The sequence below is a fragment of the Charadrius vociferus genome, unplaced genomic scaffold (assembly GCF_000708025.1).
Source record: "Charadrius vociferus isolate BGI_N301 unplaced genomic scaffold, ASM70802v2 scaffold39, whole genome shotgun sequence".
Taxonomy (NCBI): domain Eukaryota; kingdom Metazoa; phylum Chordata; class Aves; order Charadriiformes; family Charadriidae; genus Charadrius; species Charadrius vociferus.
The window spans coordinates 3108754-3128222 of record NW_009650188.1 but is presented as its reverse complement, the minus strand read 5'-3'; the positions used below and the strand labels follow the sequence as shown (position 1 = coordinate 3128222).

At 51.2% G+C, this 19469-nt stretch overlaps 1 protein-coding gene across 1 annotated transcript in view; it reads left to right on the top strand.

Moving 5' to 3' along the window:
- The first annotated feature begins 12844 nt into the window (after nucleotides 1–12844).
- Nucleotides 12845–19469, top strand: part of GORAB (golgin, RAB6-interacting) — a 44144-nt gene continuing 37519 nt past the window's right edge. Inside the window, 1 exon segment of the mRNA XM_009892911.1 lies at nucleotides 12845–13043. Coding sequence (XP_009891213.1) covers nucleotides 12845–13043 — 199 coding nt within the window.

The window sequence follows — 19469 nt, the reverse complement described above, 5'->3', positions numbered from 1 at the left end:
ACTACTGTGCAAAGAAATTAGATTAATCCCTGACCGCTGCCCCTGCAGAGACCTCGAAACATTGCCGGGCTTGCACCAGTGCCAAAGCGGCTGCAATTGTTCACCCTGTGCCCGGAGGTCCCTGGGCAGCGGCCGTGCAGCCCAACTGCCGCCCGTTTCGTCACGTGCCATCCATCACGCCGGAGGGACAGGCAGTAATGTCATTGCGGACATCCCTGGTGTGTCACAGCCACTGGGACTCCTTCCACGCAGCTTCTTGGGTCCCGCTGCAGGATGGGCGAGGGTGGGAGCCGGCTCCGCAGCTGCTCGTGGCAAGCAATGCTACTTTCATCATCAAAGAGGGACCTCTGGCAGCATGTGTGGGGATTAGCGTCAGATCCTTCCCTTGGACCAGAAGCTTTGAGGTCTCCCAGCTCCGTCCCATCACCTTCACTGGACGTGTTTGCCCGAGCTGTGCCACCGCTTCTCTGAAATGAAGGAGGGTGGCCACAGGCTTCCTTGGCACAGCCACCGAGATGCACCAGGGGATCGGGACCCTGTCCCCCATATCCAAGCAGTACAGGCTGGTGGCATGAAAGGGTTAAGCCATGTTGTTGATTGTCACATGGTGCTGGGAATGCAAAGGGATCGAGAGGCTGGGGAGCCCAGCGGCTGCGGCACATCTTGACTGCACATGTGGCCTCTACCACAAACACTTCAAAGTGCTTCCCTCAGACTGACGGAACAGCCTGACGCCGACTGTAAATGCCCTTGACACGCAGAGTGGAAAATATCAAACGCTTCGGCGTTCCCCCCGAAACGCAGCCTGTTTTCACTGGGGAAGGCCTTAATGAACCTGCGCGGGAGAGGAGGAGGGAGGACGGGGAGGACGGGAGGTGCGACGGGTGGTTCTCATTTAGCCTGTGTATGGGTACGCGCCAGCCTGGGCAACTGGACTTAATCTGAGGCAAATCCAAGCGCTCGAGGACATTTTAAGAGAGGCCGGGACATCAGCTCCAGGCGGCTCCATGTCAAGACCCCACTGCGCCTTCCCCCGCCTGCCCTGAACTGCGCCAGGAGGAACAAAAGGGTTTACAGGCTTGAGGTTTCTCTCTTTCCTCGAGGAACCCCTACCTCCTCCCATGCCCATGCTGCTGCTCCTCCACCATTCCCGGCCCTGAAATGTCCACCCTAACTGGGTTAGTTCACAACACTGGAATCCTCTCCAACCCTGACGCAGAGCAAGCGCCAGAGGAAGCCTTGTTGCCGCCCCATCCCTCTCCTGGGGCTGTGACATGGGGCAGACCTCTTTGCCCTGTTTGCTCTAAGCAGGACAGACTTCTCCTGGGACACGGTCCTGCGCCAATGAGGAGGAAAATCTTGAGCACCACAAGGGCAGATCTTGACCACCAGTAGCATCAGGGAGTCACTGGGGGCCCTGTGCTGTAAACCTGCCCGGGGACAGCATCAGCCCTTGGCCCTCCATCACATGCCAGGACATGGTTGGGGGTGCTCATGGCGGGGTTTCATATCATATCGGCTTGTTGGGTGATGCCTGCTTGGTCAGTGCTCCGTGCTGGGGCAGGCAGGCGGCCTCCAGCCATGAGAATGAAGGTCTGTGCCCATCCCACAAGACATAACCCCATCTTGTGATAGAGGACACCAGCCTTCTGGTTGTGGGAGGGACCTGCAGAGTCACAAAGCCCAGGGAAATGGCAGCACCTACAGTGTTTGGTTTCCAAAACGACTGATGCCACCCACAGGCTGTGCCTTCTCCTGGCCAAGGAAGGAGAGCATGCCACGAAATAGGGATGGCCAGATTGGTCAACCCTGTTGGGCCAGTAAGTTTCTCCAGCCTACTCCCACATTGCCTCAAGACATAAACACCATGTTTGCAAGTCTCACTGCAACAAGATAGGGGACAACCCATCTCAACTGATGGGTCTGGCTGCTGTGGCTGTGTAGATGTTGTCAGCCAGCAGTCCAAGGGCACAGGGGAACATGCCCCAAGGCTTTGAGGACATTTCCCCAGGTTGGGGGCTGAGCAGAGACCCCCATCCAGGGAAGAAGCACCGTGTTCTCCTTGCTGCATGGAAGCCAGCAGGCAGAGGGCAAAGCGCTGCCTGTGCTGGTAGAGAAGACTTGAGGTACTGAAGTGTGGCTCTTGACCAGCAGCTTTTGACCTTGAACCAGCATCAGAAAGACACAAAACGTCTCCAATGGTCCATTTTGAGCATGTTCCCTGCAGAGTCGAGGGGAGTATGAGTGCCAGTGATGGCCAATGGAGCAAATGTACACAGGCAGACACAAATCTGCCCAGCCAGATGCTGAAGAGGGGACAGAAAGACGATGGGCCTGTGTGCGGTCTCCTTGGCTCCAGCACAACACACATCACTGAGAGGCTGAACGGGGCTCCGATGACTGTAGGCAGGGATCCATTGGTTATGACACATTTGGCATGAACGAAATTGCCTCATAAAATACTTCTCAGATCAGCAAGAACTTGAGGGATCTCAGGAGGGAATTGAAGGAGAGGAAAGTTCAGACGATCAGCACAAAGATCCGTCTTCATATCTTGGAAGCAAAAACAGACAGGGAAGGGAGACCACCAAGGGGCAGAAGGTGTAAAGGGGAGGTAAAATGAAGGTATTTTAGTTCATGGAGCATCGGTTCCATTTTGTGAGGGAGCATATGAGCTGGACCACCTCCATCTCCCTGGGAGAGCGACCAATATTCTGGATAACAAATGAGGTAGAGCACTTAAGAAGGCTTTAATGGAACATCTTTGGGGAGCAATATTAAGAGGGTAAACAGAAGACGTAGGCGCCACCATAAACTGCTGACTCCTGGCAGCACAAATGTTAAAAAGCAAACCTAGAAGCCTGGGCAGTAAACAACAGGAGGTAGAAATATCCACCGATGGAAAAAAAAAAAAAAAAAGAATGGCTTGGGAGTTCTGAAACCTTATGGGAAGATTTACCCACGAGTAGGCTGTTGTGATCATACCCTCTGTTTGAAAAAGATGCTATTGCTTTCCTTAGTGTTGCTGGCTTTTTGGAAGGGCAGGAGGTGAGGTGCCTGCTCTCTGATGGATCACGGGAGGGGACTGTGAGGGCAACTTGGCTCAGCCGCTGTGCGCTCAGCCTGCCGGCTGCAAAACGTGCTGGGGAACAGGAGGGGACAGTGCCCGAGGTGGTGGGAGCCTGCTCTGGGAGAGTGGGAGGCGGGGGAGATTGGGTCCGGCGCTGGTGAACCCCCTGGGCACTGCCGGAGCCGACGGGGGATGGCAGGCTGGCACAGCCGGGGTCCTCCCGAGCCGGTCCCCGCGCTGACAGATAAAGATGGATTGATCGCTGAGTTGCAGATTGATGACTGCTGTCAGCTGGTGGCCTGCCTCACCAGCCAGGGAAGGGAAGCAGACTCCATGCCCAGTCCTTTTAAAGGCTTTTTGCCTCAGGATATGATTTATTGTTAGAAAACAAAGGATGTTTAAGAAAAAAAGCCAACACAAAATAAAACATCTCAATTGATGAAAGCTGTCTTCGGTCCCCAGTGGCTTTCCCCCCTCTCCTTGAGCCTGGGAGCAGAGGAGGGATACATCCCCCCCACCCCCCCCCGGAAAAAAAACCCAAACCAGCTTCCTCTGCCTTTTAGGTATGCAACTCTCCAGTCTCATGATGGGCAGGGACTCCATAACCTATTCCCAGGCTGTCTCCCTGCCAGCGAGCATGACACTACATGCAAACCCAGAAAAGCTCTGATCAGTGCTATTTTTATGTGATGAGGGACCGGATTTTTAAAAGCACAGAGGTGCCCAGCTCTAACCCCCGGTTGTGGAAAAAGAACAACTTGGCCTGTGCTGAAAAGGAGTAAAAATAAGGAGTGGAGGGAATCATTTAAACAAAATTGAATGCATGATAATCGGGAAGTGTTCAAGGCTATTTTGTGAGATGCTGTAAGAAAACTGCTATACTACTGCAACTACTATTTGGAAGCGTGTGTGCTGTTTTGCCCAGCTAAAAGAGAAGGTGGAAGCAGTGGTATTGTAGGTTTAGCATATACATATACTTAGATGAATACCATTACGGGCATAAATATGTAGCACCAATGTGCATGCATGTTAATGGTTGATGTTAATGGTAAATAAAAAAGGAGGAATCAGATAGCGGTGTGAACATGGAGGCACCTGGGAAGAGAAGCTAAAGGCAGGAGCGAAAAATCTCTGGCCACTAGGGTTAATGATAATAAGAAATTGTTTAAATGTATCAAGAAAAGCCAAATCCTATAATGACATCCCAGACAATAATGGGAAAATATTCAGCCTGTGTGTAGAAGAGACAAAGTTATTTGTTCAACGTTTATTTTTCTCTTTGGAAAGAAGTAGGATGACACATTCATACTTTACGGAGATAATGAAACACTTTGTATTCTACCAGTGATGAAGCCGAATGTTAAACAGCAGTGATTAAAGTTAGACATTTTGCAGGATCAGATAACTTGCATCAAAGGATAAACAAATTGGCCCGAGAGCTCTCTGAACCATTAGTGTCAATTTTTAAACAAATCTGGGAACTCTGGGGAAGTTCCAGAGGACTGGGGGGAAAATCTAACACCAGACTAATAAGGCAGTAAATAAGATGGCCCATGAAAACAAGCAGTGTTTGGCACCGTGTAGATCCAGAAAGAGTTATCATAAGAAAAACCTTTATGGAACGTGGTCCATACGGATTCACAGTATGTTGTGTAATTAATGTCAGTCAGCTGTGGTTTGGAGAAAATAGAGCCTTTTTACTGTTTGTGATGGGAAAATGACCTTAACTGACAAGGTGGCATCATCTGTTCAGCCTTTTGTATGGCACTTGACTTACATCTGCATGGCATCCCAATAAAAAAAGGAAAAAAATCATCCCTGTACAAAACCAATGCAGTTGGGATTGGGTTTACAGCTCTATAACTGAATCAGTTGGAAATTTGGAGATGCTGCCTGGTGGTGGTGTCCCTTATGGGACCTTGCAGGGGCCTGATTAGTAAGAGGGATCGATCATTTCTGGAGAAATAGGCAGACAGTCAGGAGAGGGGTAAAGCTCTACGTGGCCAGACAGGTCACCTGAACTCTGTCTATGCTAACCAGGCCTTGTGTCTTGGTCTCCAGTCACTGCAGAGCAGGGAGCTATTGCGATGCGCCAGCATTCCCATCTGGGTTTCCTCTGTCTGCAAACTGAGGCTCTGGGGTTGCTGGTACATACCCAACCAGGAGTTGGGACGCAGCCAAAGCATGCCTCCAGATCTAAGATTTGGGAAGCGTTCTGGGATAACCTCATCTACACACAGCTTGGGTCCCTTGGCCGGGAAGACTCCCCTCAACGGTATGTGTCTTAACCCAGCTGCATGCGGGGTCTTCTGTAGCTTGAAGGTTTGACCACCTGGCAGCACAGCAGGTCAGTTCAGATCCTCAGAGCAACGTAGCTCTCTGCAACCCTCTTGGGCTCGCGAGCAATGGGATATATCAGCCAGAGCAAAGGTGCACGTGATAGCAAGAGTTGTGCATCTTTCCCAGAGCTGCCCCACACGTGTATCAGTTCAAAACCAGCTGTTCCCAGTCATGCCCCTTTATTCTTTCAGGTCGTGATAATGATCATCTCTGTTTCAGTGCGTGTGACAGTCTGTCTATTCTCTTCAGCCAAGTTTCCACAACAGCGGTATTTACAATCAAATACTTGCACCCAGAAGTACATGCTGAACTGCCGGGAGAGACGCTCATCGAAGCTGAGAGTCCAATTATTCCAGCTATGTTGTTTTCAACCTACTATGTTTTTTGGAGTCCCAGATCTTTTCTTTGAGCATTAAAGACGTCCTTTAGAAATTTCTAATCTGTGTAGAATTGCTGAGCACATATGATCTTCCATTCCTCATTCATTGTAGGAGTAGCTTGCAGTATCTTGACTTGGTGGTGGGGCAGAGGCCGTAAACCCTGGTTTAAAAAAGGGAATTGCTGAACCCTGAAGGGCATGGAGAAGGTCAGTCAAGGAAACAGCTAGGGTTTTACACGGTGCCTTTGAGACTAGGAGCTTTCAGCAGTTTGACGTTGTAGAAACACCACGCTGTGCATGGCCGGGGCACATCTGCCCACACTGAGGAGCAAATGCAGGTGGCAGGTTGGGTAGGCAGGAGGTAGCTAACACAGCACAGCATCTCCACGGGGTTGACCACCTTTCCCTGGGGAATAGTCCAGCCTGGAGTAGTGTCGTTTGTGGGGACCGGTGGCCACGACCATCCAGCTCCGCGCTGCATTTGTGGGGTCAGCAGGACACAAAACCAAATTCCCTTCCCTTTCCATAACTCAGGAATGCAAACGACCACATGTTTGGCTGAAAAATGATCGTCCTCAGGAGGGGAACAGGTCTATCATGCTAAAGGAAGGGAACAACTCAAAGCATGACGTGCAGAAATGACACCTCAGGGCTTCAAATTTGTTCCCTGTCAAAGCAGAGGAAGAAAACTGACCTAGATGCTGTTGAGGTTGACAGGTCTTAAATTTAATCTGCTCTAAAGCCAAGACATGACCCTGTTCCTGTGTGCTATAAGGCTGCAGCTGTTTTACCCATTGGCTTTTCCTACTCTCTGGTCACCTCGCAACCTTTCCAGTGGGGCGGAGAAATATTCCTGTCTGTGCACCGACTGTCAAACGTGGACTTCAGCTATGATTGTCCAGACCGAAACCCACCCCCAGGAGGGGGCTGTTGCCAGAGGATGCCGTCCCTTCTTAGGACCTGGCTGCTCTCTGCCGAGCAGGAGCCTCTCTCCAGTGCTGAGGCTTTCCTGCCCGGCAATTGCCCCTCCGTTCACCACAAAGCCTTTCAGAAGAGGTCTGGCTGATCTGGGCTTATTCAAAGCCCCCTCTCCCACCCTTGCTCAGCCTTCCTCAAAGCAGGCACATTTCTTGCCATTTGATTTTCCTGGAGCCCCAGGCTGGGGTTTTGGGGGTTGGTTTGTCTGCTTTTGCTGCTCTTGCCTTTTTCTCCCTCTTTGTTTCACATCGTGAGGCAATTCTAATTTTGGACTCTGGCTCCTGCAGCCAAAACTGGACTCTCGATCTGCTCAGAGTTGTGCCGAGGGGTCTGACCCCCACGGTCCCAGGGGGGTCTTGCTGGTGGTCGACATGATGCTTACGGACCTGTAGGCGCGAGATCTGGCTGATGGTCCTGGGGGGCCCTTCAGCTACTGCGGGTGCGCAGGCTACCTGGATCACACTTCAGCTGCAGCCGCAGGAATAATCGCAGGGTTTTTTTGTTTTACCAGCAGAGCCAAAGCCCTGAAGAAGAAAAGGTCCTGCCAAGTCAGCAGAACACATCCATCTTCCCGGTGAAGCAAACAAAAAAGGGTTTCAGGTTAATCGATCTGCCCCAAACGAAGCGTTTTGGTTTGGCCTTCCTCACTTCCCCGTCTCCTCCTCCATTCTCCCATTGCGACTGTTTGGATTTAGGATCTGCTGGATTCAACCCAAAGCCACAGAGGGGTCCAGTCCACTTGAATTAGTACTTCCCAGCAGACAAAATCCATATCTGAAAACTTGTGTGTGCTTTTAGGTTCAATAACTTCCCCTATCACAAATTCTCTCCTTTGACCTTGGTCCAAATACTTGAGCTCTGCGGGACCTTTGTTTATTTGTATAAGATGCTCTTCTCTTTCAGCGCTGATTGTTTGTCAAGGCAAGGACTATATTTAAGCTGTACCCTGTGTTTACGCAGTTGGCCAATGTGTTGTTGTGAAACCGCTGATTGAGGCCCGTTAGAAGATGGAGAGCGCTCAGCACAGATGGACTTTGTGCTTCATCCATCTGCCAAGCTCCAACCAGCCTCTGCTATTTCAGAGGCTCGTGATCTGACCAACTTCGGGTGCTGTCACGAGGATGGAGAAAGGCCCGTCTTCTCACTCAAGGGACACTTCTTGCCAAGCCTGGAGGCACTGCTGCTTCTCAGTAAAATGGTTGTAAAATGTTTTAACATGGGCAAAAGAAAAAATAAAAAAAGAAAAGACCTCCCTAAACCTTATTCAAAGGGCTGGTAGAAATGGAGTCATGGAATTTTTTGAAAAATACAAAACAAAACACAGCCTGAGGCAGAAACCCAGCATGGAAAATTGGAGCCCGGTTGAAGTCTGGCAGAATTGTAAGTGGAGAAACTTCTATTCTCTTCTTTTCTATTCTGATCCTAAAAAGCTGCCTGGTGCCTCCTCTCTGCTGGAAGGAGAGATTAGGTACGTTGTGACTACTCATCTTGGTGTGCAAATGGAAGGTGTTTGCATTCATCATGGGGATGATAATACAAGAACCCTGGAGGACAGAAGAGCGTGAGATGTTTGCCAGGGGTTGGAGGCCTCATGGAAGAAGCGGGAAATGAAGAATCACAAAGTCCCAGCTCTGGTTCAGCAACTGCTCCCATGGTACCAAAGGAAATGTCAGAATTTACCTTTCTGTCTTCCTTCCTGACTATCCTTCGGTCATGAACTAAGCAAAGAACCTTCCTACCTTCCTGAGGCTGGCTCGCAGGGCCGGTGGGCAGGTGGGGCAAGAGGGTGCTTCAAGAGTGGCCACAAGCCCATATGCCTCTGTGTCCCCATGCAAGCTATGCACCTCACCCCTGGCATGTAAAGAAGGGAGGGTGGGGGCAAAATACTGTGTAAGAGTGGTGGCAGAGGGGATGTACTTAGTGAAAACGGGGAAAATGTGGAGGGACTGAACCACTTTCCCTGCTGGGATCTCTGTCGTGTGCTCATGGTGAGCGGGGAGGGCTGCAAGTCGTGCAGTGCTGGCATAGGCAGGACCACCCGCATGCCCCAGGCAAGCCTGGCCACGTCCTGCTTTCTCCATATGGGACATCTCCGGCCAGTGACTCAGAGGCCCTCAGGAATGCATGTCTGAGACGCTTCCCCTTGGCCATCTGGGGAGCATCCTCTCCCCGCGAGTCATCCTTGCGAGTCCGAAGCCTGCCCCTTCCTCCGCCATCAGTGGACCTCAGCAACTCTGCTTCAGACATGTTCACACATGGCATCCCTCTGCTTGCTGTCCCCACGACTGCGTCTGGAGCTCCTGGCTTGTCCTGCACGGACCCAGTCATGGCCAGGCTGCTCCATCACCCTGCTGAAATGAGACTTCTCTCGCTGTCCCAAACTTGGGCTTGAGGGGGTCAGTCACAGTGATGGGTCACTCACAGGAAGAAACTAGTGAGAAACAGCAAGCTGCACATGGCCACAGGATATCTCAACACTTAAAGACAAGAAGCAATGGGCCCCCCAAAACTGCCTGGGCCGGGGAAGGCGGGGCCACAGAGAAAGCATGGCTTCTGTTGATTGATGCACAAATAGGTCAGAGAAACTGGCGGGCAGGGCAATCTATTGCCGCAAGGGGCCAGCATGAACCCCAGCTGGGGTTCATATAAAACTTGGTAGATGCTATTTTATATACCACTTGAGTTCGTTTCTCGCATTCAGATAAATCTGAATTGGAGCCAGCACGTTGCCATTTAAGCTACTCCAAATGCTGTGGCATATGAAGATGAAAATGAACTAGCAGCCTCCTGACTGTTCAGGCCCTGGGAATAGCAAGCTTTTGGAAAAAAAAAATTAAAAAAATGAAAAAAAACAGAAGTTAGGAGCCTTACTTGCAGTGTTGCCTTTTTTTAAGTACCAAGCTCCAGCTCCAAAAGGTATGTTAGAAGTCCATCTCCTGTAGGAGCCTTTATGGACTCCCTTGACCCTGGAACAAGTTCCTGCTTCTTTTTCTGTTTGCTTAGGACATTTATTCAGCATTGTCCCGACCAGGGAACACCCAGCCAGAAGGACTGGACCTTTTCTTGGTGCTCTCTTGACAAAAACATCATTCAGTCTCAGGTACTCCCTGGATGCTGCCCGCTGGTATGAAGACAGTGGAGTCTGAGTGCAGACATACCAGAAGCGGTCTGTTGTACCTGGTCTGGACGGAAAGGGGACAGACTGCCAGCTAGAGTGCCTGGACAGACACACTGTGGTTAAAGTAGTCTTGATTTTTAGATGGCAACGGTATTAAACGTGTATAAAGCAGACAGACTGGTGCTAAAGTACTTACTGGGAACATTAATAAACCATGGACCACCCTTCCTCATCATATGATGTGGTTCTGTCTATAGGCAAGATATGTAAAAACAATTTAAAATTAATTTAGCTTTTAAACCTTTTAAAAACATATAAAAACCCAAACCTTTTGATATAGGATTGGGCTGTTTTTCCAAGTGGGAAAATGTTCACATCAGGATTGATTTAATTTTTTTTTCCCATTTTAAATCATAAACAGTCCCGGTACAAGAAACAGTAGCTGTTATTGATTAAAAGTTCATTTGCCTTGTCTTTGCTGATGATTGATATTTGGGAAGGAGGGATAGAAGAAGGGAAGGGTGTTGTACTTTGGAGAGAAAAAGAAAATGTGTCACATGTTACCTGCATCTTAGAATAATGTTAGTGTTGGAAGGCGTACGGGTTGCAAAGAATAATAATTGTTTTAAGGTTCAGTAGATCCCGGTCCTTTTTGCGTGTGTGCCTGTGTTTTAATGTGTCGGACGCGCCCACTTTAAATAGCAGTGTGATGCAGGAGGGGAGCAAGGCAATTGCATTTCCAAATGGGATTTTTATGGCCCGTTGAAGGAAAGCAGCTACCCACTGAATAACACCGTGCAGTTTCCAGTGGCAGATTGTAAAGGCTTCCTTTCGTGAGCACGTGTGCTGCGCTGCTGAGCAGGCGGCGAGCGCAGGGGGTGCCACAGCACCGCGGGATGCTCTGGAGCTGGTGGCACCTCTGAATTTTTATTGGGCCCCGAACCCCACAACTGGTGCGTGAGAAACTGTGGCGACAAGCTGGGGGTGAAGGATACGGCTGGTGAGCTGCCCGTTCCCAAGGCAGGGCTGAGATGGGCCACGGAGTGGGGGGGTTGTGTCATCGGTTCCTTGCCCCAGTGATGGTGGGTGTGGGTGCACCCTTCGCCCCGAGTGCTGCTCTGCACGTGAGAAGCTGGTAGCCCCCAGGTTTTATAAAATCTCTGACCTTCCGGAAATCTCTGGTTTCAGACGATTTACGTGGAAACCACCCCAGGATGCTGGAGGTGAAAGACCCACTCGCTCTAGGGCCTTCAAAGGACTTAGACTCAATGGGGCATGAAAGGCATTTCTTGGTCAGAACATTTTCCAGGTGAAAAGGACAGATTCAGAGAAGGTGAAATTCTATGAATTCATCTCCATTCCCCAAATTGTTGAATTAAGGAAGAGGGGAAAAAGGGAAACGTTTTGCTTAGACGTTTTCAAAGCAGAATGTTTCTGAGTTTTTTTTTCTTGGCCCAGTCTTTGGTTTCAGGACCTCCTTCAGTTTCAATAAAAAAAATAAAATTCTTAAAAAAATATTTAAAACATCTGTCAAAACAGCAGCTTCTCAGTAGAACCGAAATTTGCTTTTTCCAAGACTTTATAATTTGCTGAAAATATTTGTGGCAAAATTTCTTCCCAGCTTGTTCCCAGTGCAAAATGCCTGTGAACTGGCAGGCTGTGAGCACGCCATGATTTGCGGAGCTCTTGGGTGCCTTTTCCCAGCACTTCTCTGAAGGTCCGTCAACGTGTGAAAAAACTGTGGCAAAAAAAAACAAAAAAAAAAAACCCAAAACAAATTTCCCAATAAAGGAGCACTGGGGTTGCGCCACATGTACTTTGAGACTGTTTTCATGAAATTTTATTGATTGTAAATGGAGATGTGGTATAACGGGAAGGTGCGACTCATCTCCATCAGTTTGACTTGCTCAAAAGTTAAAAGACTTCATAGAGACATTGCTGTCTCGGCTGCTCCTGCCCATCTAGGGGTTCACATTTAGGGACGATGGGGTGACTTGCTGCTCTCTCCCATGGCAACAGGGAGTGAATCCCCGTGGGGTGACTGATTTCTGGGGAGATGGCTCTAGGATGGCCCTGTCACACATTACCCACCTAACCTACCCTTCGTTAGTACTGATTTACACCTCTGTACAACGAAAGTTGACCGTACTGCTCATTACAAACAGCGAGTAGCCCAGAGGGAGGCTTTCACCTAAAAGGGAGGAGTTAAGGGTATCTTAGCCTTAGGCTAAGGTAACTTTGACTTAAGCTGATTCATTACACATTCTCTAAAAATGATTATGTCCATAAGGCACAGGCATCTGGCATTTTATTGCACTTCCCTATGTTTTGAATTGATTTGAAAGGAGAAGGAAAGAAGGGGAAGGCACTCCCCTGTCTGACACATGTGGATGTTTTCTGGCCTGCTACCTGTGTAAGGGCAGGCTTCTTTACATCCCCCTGATTTTACTGCTGCCTTTCCCATAAACAACGTGCCCTGCCTACTATTCCCTTACCCTGGGAACCCCATCTTGTTGTTGTGAAGCAGTTTACAGTGGTGAGAAGCTGAAACCCATCTGAGCCACAGATCCGGAGCCAGGGTCCCTCCAGGGACCAGATCTGCACTCATCCCAGTGGTATTGGGCGAGGGGGCAGATCCTCTGCTGTTAGAATTGGTTATCGACAGCAACGCAGCCACGCTGGCCACATCAATTCACAAGCCTGAACCTCTTCCAGTTTAGATGATGCAAAATCCCAGCCCACGGGGGTTCCAGAGTCTGGGATTCTTCAAAGTAGGACAAGTTGGACTGAAAGAGCCTGGGAATACCCCTCCCCTCCAGCTCATTAATGACTTTTGTTAATTACTGTTAACCCTTTGCTTGGCCTGGCATCATCCCCAGTGCCTCTCCATCATCCCCAGTGCCTCTCATCCCACAACAGCAGGATTGCATCCACGTTGCAGTGTCCCTTTGCATCCAGGATGGCGTCTTTTGTGTCCACCCAGCCGCACCTGGAGATGGAGCAAAGCAAGGACAGGACATCCCACCTGGCAGAGAGGTCTCAGTCCTTCAAGCAGGCGCGGGACCTGGGCAGGAGTGACAGGGGACAAGCGGCAACAGGCAAGCCCCCACCACTGCAAGGCATCGCCCCATCACTGCCCTGTCCCAAAGGGGCTTGCGGTAACCCTGACCTGCCAGGACATCGCCCTCGGCTCCCTCCCTTCTCCCTCTCTGGAGGAGATGGAGTTTCAGGCTTTGCAGCACAAGCACCCGTGCCAAATCCCCTCTCCAATGCAGGCGTTCCTAATCATGCATAAATACGGCGGTGGATATAGCCGTCTGTGTTGCTCCAGAGAGAGCCTTTGATCCTGGATTGAGAGCTCATGTTTCAGGTGTTTGGGCAAATCAAAAGTACAAAATAGAAACTCCAAATTGCCTTGTAATTTTTAAGAGGCAGATCAGGAAGACGCTGCTCGCTGGATGGGGAACAGATGTCTCTCCACCGACTTCACCACTGTCCGGAGCCGGGAGGCAAAGCGGTTCCCCTTCCCATGGGCACCTGCGAGCAGAAATGGTGGGGGTTTCAGGAATGTGTCTCAAAGCTTTACGGTTCCTGTCTGAGGAGGGGGCAAGTCTGTCTGTCCAAGCACCAGCTCTGGTTCAGAGCTAGCCCTGCTGTCCTGCTCCTTTTCACCTGTGTTTTTTTGGGACTGCAGCCCATCCGCAGCACGGCAGGCCCTTGCTCTAGGGGTTTTACCAGAGAATCAAGTACACCTGGGGAGTAAATCAACCCCCTGCAAAGCAGGTGGGGTTGGCAGCGGGATGGTCCCTGGGCCAGGCACCAGTGAGAGGCTGATGGAGCCACCTGAGGGATGATATAAAAGGGGAGGGAGGAGGGCTTGCCCTCCCTGATGTACAGCAGTAGTGGGAGATGGAGGAGGGTGGGGTGAGGAGGGCTGTGGCCAGCCTCCCCAGGGAGGTGGGAGAGCACTCAATTTAGGGACCGTGTGGGTTATTTCCAGAGTCACTTCATGGGCTTTGCCCTTGTGGAAGAGGCTGCGGTGTTTAGGGATGCTCTCACTGGAAAAGCCCCCCTCTGCCAGCTAGGGAGGATGCAGAAGGGGCACTGCATGGCAGGGGTGGTCCAATGGTGCCTCAAGGATGCAGGTATGTGAAGTGGGGGTGCACTGAAGGGGCACAGCTGGCTGCATTAGAGGCAGAATGCATACGGGGTGATGTGCCTGGACCAGGACCCCATTACCACTTGGTGATTGCCCCCTATGGCAGCAACAGGGGCGCAGCCTGGTGACCGGATGGTGCCCTGGAACAAAACCTGGTCAGCCCCCTCAGGGTGAGCCTGAGGCTGGGAGGTGCCTGGGTGCTCTGGTGAGTGTGACGCCTCACTCCCTTCGATTTGGTGCCTTGGCTGGGTCTTCAAACCACTTGAAAGGTGCCGGGGCTGTTGGTCGTTTCTGCCTCTGAGTCAGTGGAGGAGGCAAGTGGGAGTCTTGAGGTTAGGGCAGAGCCTGTGAGTCACAGCTGCTGGAGCCGCTGGGGCAGCAGCTGGGTGCCAAGATGTCTTTTGACAGAAAAGAGCACAAACTGCACTTGGCACTGATAGAAAACCTGAGCAGGGCCAGGCCAAGAGGCTGCTTAGGGGATGGGAGGGAACAGTGGTGTTCCTCCCTGAAGGCTGGTGACTGAGGGAGGTCTTGGTGCCTGGACTGTCCTGGGCTGTGTTGGTGTGCAAAAGGGCTTCCTCCTCCTCTTCCTTCCCATTGATCCGCTGCCTTGGGCAGGCGGATACATGGGGACCTGCTCCATCCATGGAACTGGCCCTTCCCCAGGCAGGGTAAGCCAATGTTTTGGAGAGAAATGGGATGTGGGTGAAGGTTTTACAGCAATAGTGGTTATTATCTTCCCTTTGCCAGAAGCTCTTGGCTGTGCCATGGGAAGCCCAGGTAACTCCGCAAGATATGATATGCAATGAATAATTCAGCAGAGAGCAACAGTGTCTGAAAGCAGGGACTGGCCTTGCTGGTGCCAGGGCTGATGCTGTGGAGAGGTGTGAAGGTCTGTGTGAAGGTGGTTCAGGACCAAGCAGTGGGCAAAAGTCTTGAGTGCTGAGGGTGGGTTGTGGATGGCATGAAGGTAGAAACCAGCCCCTGGGGCCAGTATTTTTCCTGGGAGAACTGATGGCCCCCAGAACTGGGACCCCCGCCTGGGCTTTAAGGATGTGTTGGAAAGCTCCTTGTGGAGGGTTGATCCCAAATATCCCTTATTATGTCAAAAGGGTTTCAGATGGAGGTTCCCAAGCTAGGCTGAAGAGGAGCATCATAAGCTTCACCCCTAGTGTGGCACCTACTGCTTGATGTGTTGGGGGAACTTGGATCCGTCTTGCTGGACCATGGCACAGTCTTCTTCCTTACCCTGGGGAGACCTTCTCTGCCTACTGCCCTGCAACCCCCCTGCCCAAGAGATGTGTCATGTCATCTGCAGCCCCCAGAGCATGGGATGGATCTGCTCATGCCTTGGCCTTCAGCATCTGTGATTTATGCTCTGGGCAGGAGGCCTGTCGCTGAGAGCACAGCTTGGCCACGATCCCTCGGCTGGGAGCAGACCGAGCGTCTCAGCCATGCCGAGTCTGACCTCAAGCTGATGGATGCCAGCTCCAGCGCTGTTTGTGAGACTTCAGTGTCGTGTTCCCCTAAATCCTCCTGAGTGTGGGGAGGGGGTGCAGGATGTGATGGGACAGCTGCTGTGAATTAGTCCCCTCTGCTAAATTGCCTCTGAGCTCTCCCCCTTCCCCCTCCCCGAAAGGCAAGCTACAAACCCCTCTGAGTTTATGATCTGTGAGTTCATGCAGCCTCCATTAATTTTATGAGTAGATTTTCCTATATCTACTCTCATATATCAGCCACAGGAGCAGGAGGTGGTGGCGGTGGGGGAGCATGATGCAAGCTTGGTCTGACACACATCACTGCTGGGAGGAAGGGCATGAGTGCCCAGCTTCAATGTGAGCATCAGTCCTGCCTCTGTCAGTCTTCCCGCCTTCTCCCACTGTGATGCAGGGAAGCTTTGGGGCTCCCCATGCAGCAGGTGACACTTCTGAAGTCCCTGTGGAGGAAGAGCAGCTTGTGTCTGAGGAGCCCTGGGAAGGGGCACTTGATGCTATAGGGTGATGGTTGTTCTGCCTGGTGTTCCATCCTGCAGGATAAGGGATTAAGGAAACCTCCATCCCTGGTCAAATCAGGATGAGAAATGAGAAAAGACCATAAATCACTCAGGAAAGCAATAGAGTTGATAACCCAAAAGGCTCCAAGTCCCAGAGCACGGATAGCTGAGCTAAGTCTCCTCTGAGCAGGTCCAGCTTCTGGTAAACCAAAGTAGTGTGACTTGTCCACCATGTGTTGGTGCTGCTTTAAAAAGACCCATGTATGGTAGGATGATGAACTGGGTTTCGGGTGCCCACAGGAGGTGTGAGCTGGGGACCCTCCACAGGAGCCTGGTTTACCTTCCTTGGAAAAACTCTGGATCCTTCCCCAAAGGCTTGAAGGTGGCTGAGGCTCTGCCTGTGACCAGTGCAAGTCCCCAGCCACGATGGTGCTGGGGTGAGCACGGGTCCATAGGACCTTCCTGAGGAGGGGGTATGGTGTTACCAATCTGAAGGCTTGGGAAGGAAAGGGCTGGAGGTGGCTGAGCAGGCAAGGGACAGCTTGGGGTGTCTGGGGACAGTCCCGAGCATGCTGTTGCTGTAAGCAGGGTGGAGGGAATGGGGTGGCCATCCAGGAAACACATTTGATGCGTTAAGGTTAAAGTTCCAGGGGGCAGAATAATGGGGATAATGAGAAGGGGCTGGAAAAATGCCCCTTTTCTGCTTTAATTTGCCCAGCCCAGGGAATGTAGGTGCCTCTTGTACGCAGGGAGTGTTAACCATCCCCAGAGCCCCTGGGGGAAAGGGGCCACGTGGGCAGAATGAAAGAGGGATGCAAACCCCCAGACCTCCCTATAAATTTGCAGGGTAATTGGCAGCGTTGCACTTGCTATGAAACACAAGAAGGAGCTAAGTCCTTGCACAGGGGAGAGCTTTGGGAGGAGGGTGCAAGGGAGCCTGTTGGAAACCCTGGTTGTATTTCAGGCTCAGGTTCTCCTTTGCTTTCTCTTGGGGACCAGCTGCTTGTGTGGCTCCAGCCCAGGTGGGACTTGTTTCCCCCCTCCTGGAGAGGAGCGGCTGAGGATGCAGGTGTGGGTCCTATGCCCTGGGAACTGCCCAAAAAGTCCTTGTCTGAAGCTTTGATTCCTCAAATCACTCCATGTCTGAGCAGGCTAATCCACTGGTAAATGCAGTTTAAGTTTTTTGGCAGTACATTGTGATCGCTGAGTTGTTGTGCAGGGACTGTCTCGCCCTGGGGCTGCCAGGAGCTTGGGGTGGGCTGGGGCTGGGCTGTGCAATGGGGCAGGTTTTGGGGCTGCATCCACAACGCTGGGAGAAGGTGCCTGGCTTTGCTCTGCCACATTTGCCCGTGCCAGCTCCGAGGTGGTGGAGAGCTTTCTCCATGCTGCTGGAGCAGAAGGTGTGCGGCTGAGATGAGGTTGGCTCTGTCCTGGGGGTGCCAGGGACTTTTTTTTTTCAGCAGCGCTTTGTTTCCACTGATTACCAGGGTCACTTTCCGCAACATTTTTTGATGATCTGGTCATTCTTTTTGAACAAAACCTGACCATTTTTGTTCCTCTTGCCAGCACTTTGTATCTGTTTCCCGATTGGCAACACTTGGGAATTTTTTAGCAACTTTATGTTGAAAGACTTTGGGGACTTTTTTTTTTTCCAGGATCAATTTTGCAGTGGAAAAATCCCATTTTTCATCTACCTCTGTGCATTGACTCTGACAGAGCACCCTCTCCCAAACCAACAGTAACCAAACCACAAAAATTGTTCTCAAAGAAGCAATCAAAAAGGAAAGAAAAAGACACCGACCAGGATCCCTTTCTTTCTATATTCTGAGAAAGCATGTGAATTATCCTGCTTCCAATTCTTCCCAGAACATCGTAGTAATGTTACAAATTTAGTCATAAAGCTGCGGTTGAATTATAGTTATCATTGTAAAACAATAATAACTATGCAGATACTTATTATGGTGCATTAAGTTACAATGATAGTAAATCTGTCATAATAACCATGGCAACTCTCTTAGCCGCGCAGTAGGGATCCTCCGATGTTATTGATAAAATCTGCTGAACTCGGCTGTCTTACCCTCCGCAGAGCTGCTGTACCATTTTATTGGAAATGGTGATTAAATGATGCAAACCATATCTCCCCCGGCAGTCATTTGTTCTCTTCGTTTGCGTGAAGCCCTAAAGACGAGGCATTACATGCTCTGTCATTTAACACATGGGACCAGTGATAATTGTGGACCCAGGGTGAGACTCGCCTCTCCGGGAGAGTGGTTTGTAGGATGGGCTCAGGCCGAAAAGAACAGGGCAGGGGGTGGTTTTGGCTTGATGAGTGTTTTTTTTGGGGGGATGGCTGGTGTTTGTTTGGGCTGCATGGGTTTTCTTGTATCTCTGATGCTTTGGGTGCTGGGGTGGGCTTTGGGGCCAAGCTGCTGGCCCAGGGGTGGTTCTGTGGGAGGGCTGGTGCCTGCATCTGAAACTGGGGAGATGCCCCCCTCCAAAACAGCACAAGTGTGACCACTTGGTCAGGAAGATGTTGAGCCATCCTTCAGGCTGGAGATGGTTAATAGTGCTGGGTTGCCCAGGCCAAAGCTGGGAGTGTGCTGGAGGCAGGTCGGTGGTGATGGGCTGACTCAGGCTGTGGTCAGGCTTGAACGCCCAGCGCAGAGACTCACATCGTGTGGCTGCTGCTCTGACATGTTTTATGGCCCTGTGTCGTCTTACTCCGGGTCCTGTCCAGCCCTGCCGCTGCCAGAATAACCCACAAGAAAGGCTGTTCTCATGAATTTCCCTGACTTGTTTTGGGGTGAGGGAAGATCACACTTCTTTGGATGCCTCTGGGAGCCAAACCACAGTGGCTCCTTCCGAGTTTCCATCGATCTCGTGCATGTGCCCTCTTATACAAACATGGGGGGCAATGCCAGGGTGAGCACCCCTTTACCTAGGCAGGGATGCGCATGGAGGCATCAAAAGCTTCCAGCACCTCCTGATTGCATCTGTCCAGGCTGTGACAGCTCAGAGACCCACCTGCAGTCCCTCCTGTTCTGTCCCATGTCGAATGGGGCCATTTTTACCCTAGAACAGCCTTCAGCTTTGTTAACCTGGTTTCCTCAGGACCGTGTGATTGCTGTCTGCTTTTGGAGGCTTATCTCAGATGACCATAGCAGAGGGCTGCAGTTTGCAGAGATGTGGGAGCCAGTGAGTCTCTGGGGTGGTGGGAGGCTGCCGTCGTGCAGGGCAATGGGGCTCCTGAGCCCAGCTCAGCTAGATTAGCCAGCAGAGAAGCCACACGGCTGCGCTGGGCTCTGCTTGAGCTGCGGCACGGCTGGCTATAAAGCTCAGACACACACCGGCATGTGCTGGCTGCTGTGCCCACGGGTGACGTGGGCTGCCTGGGGCTGAGGACCCAGGGGTGAGGGTGCACCGGGGAAGAGC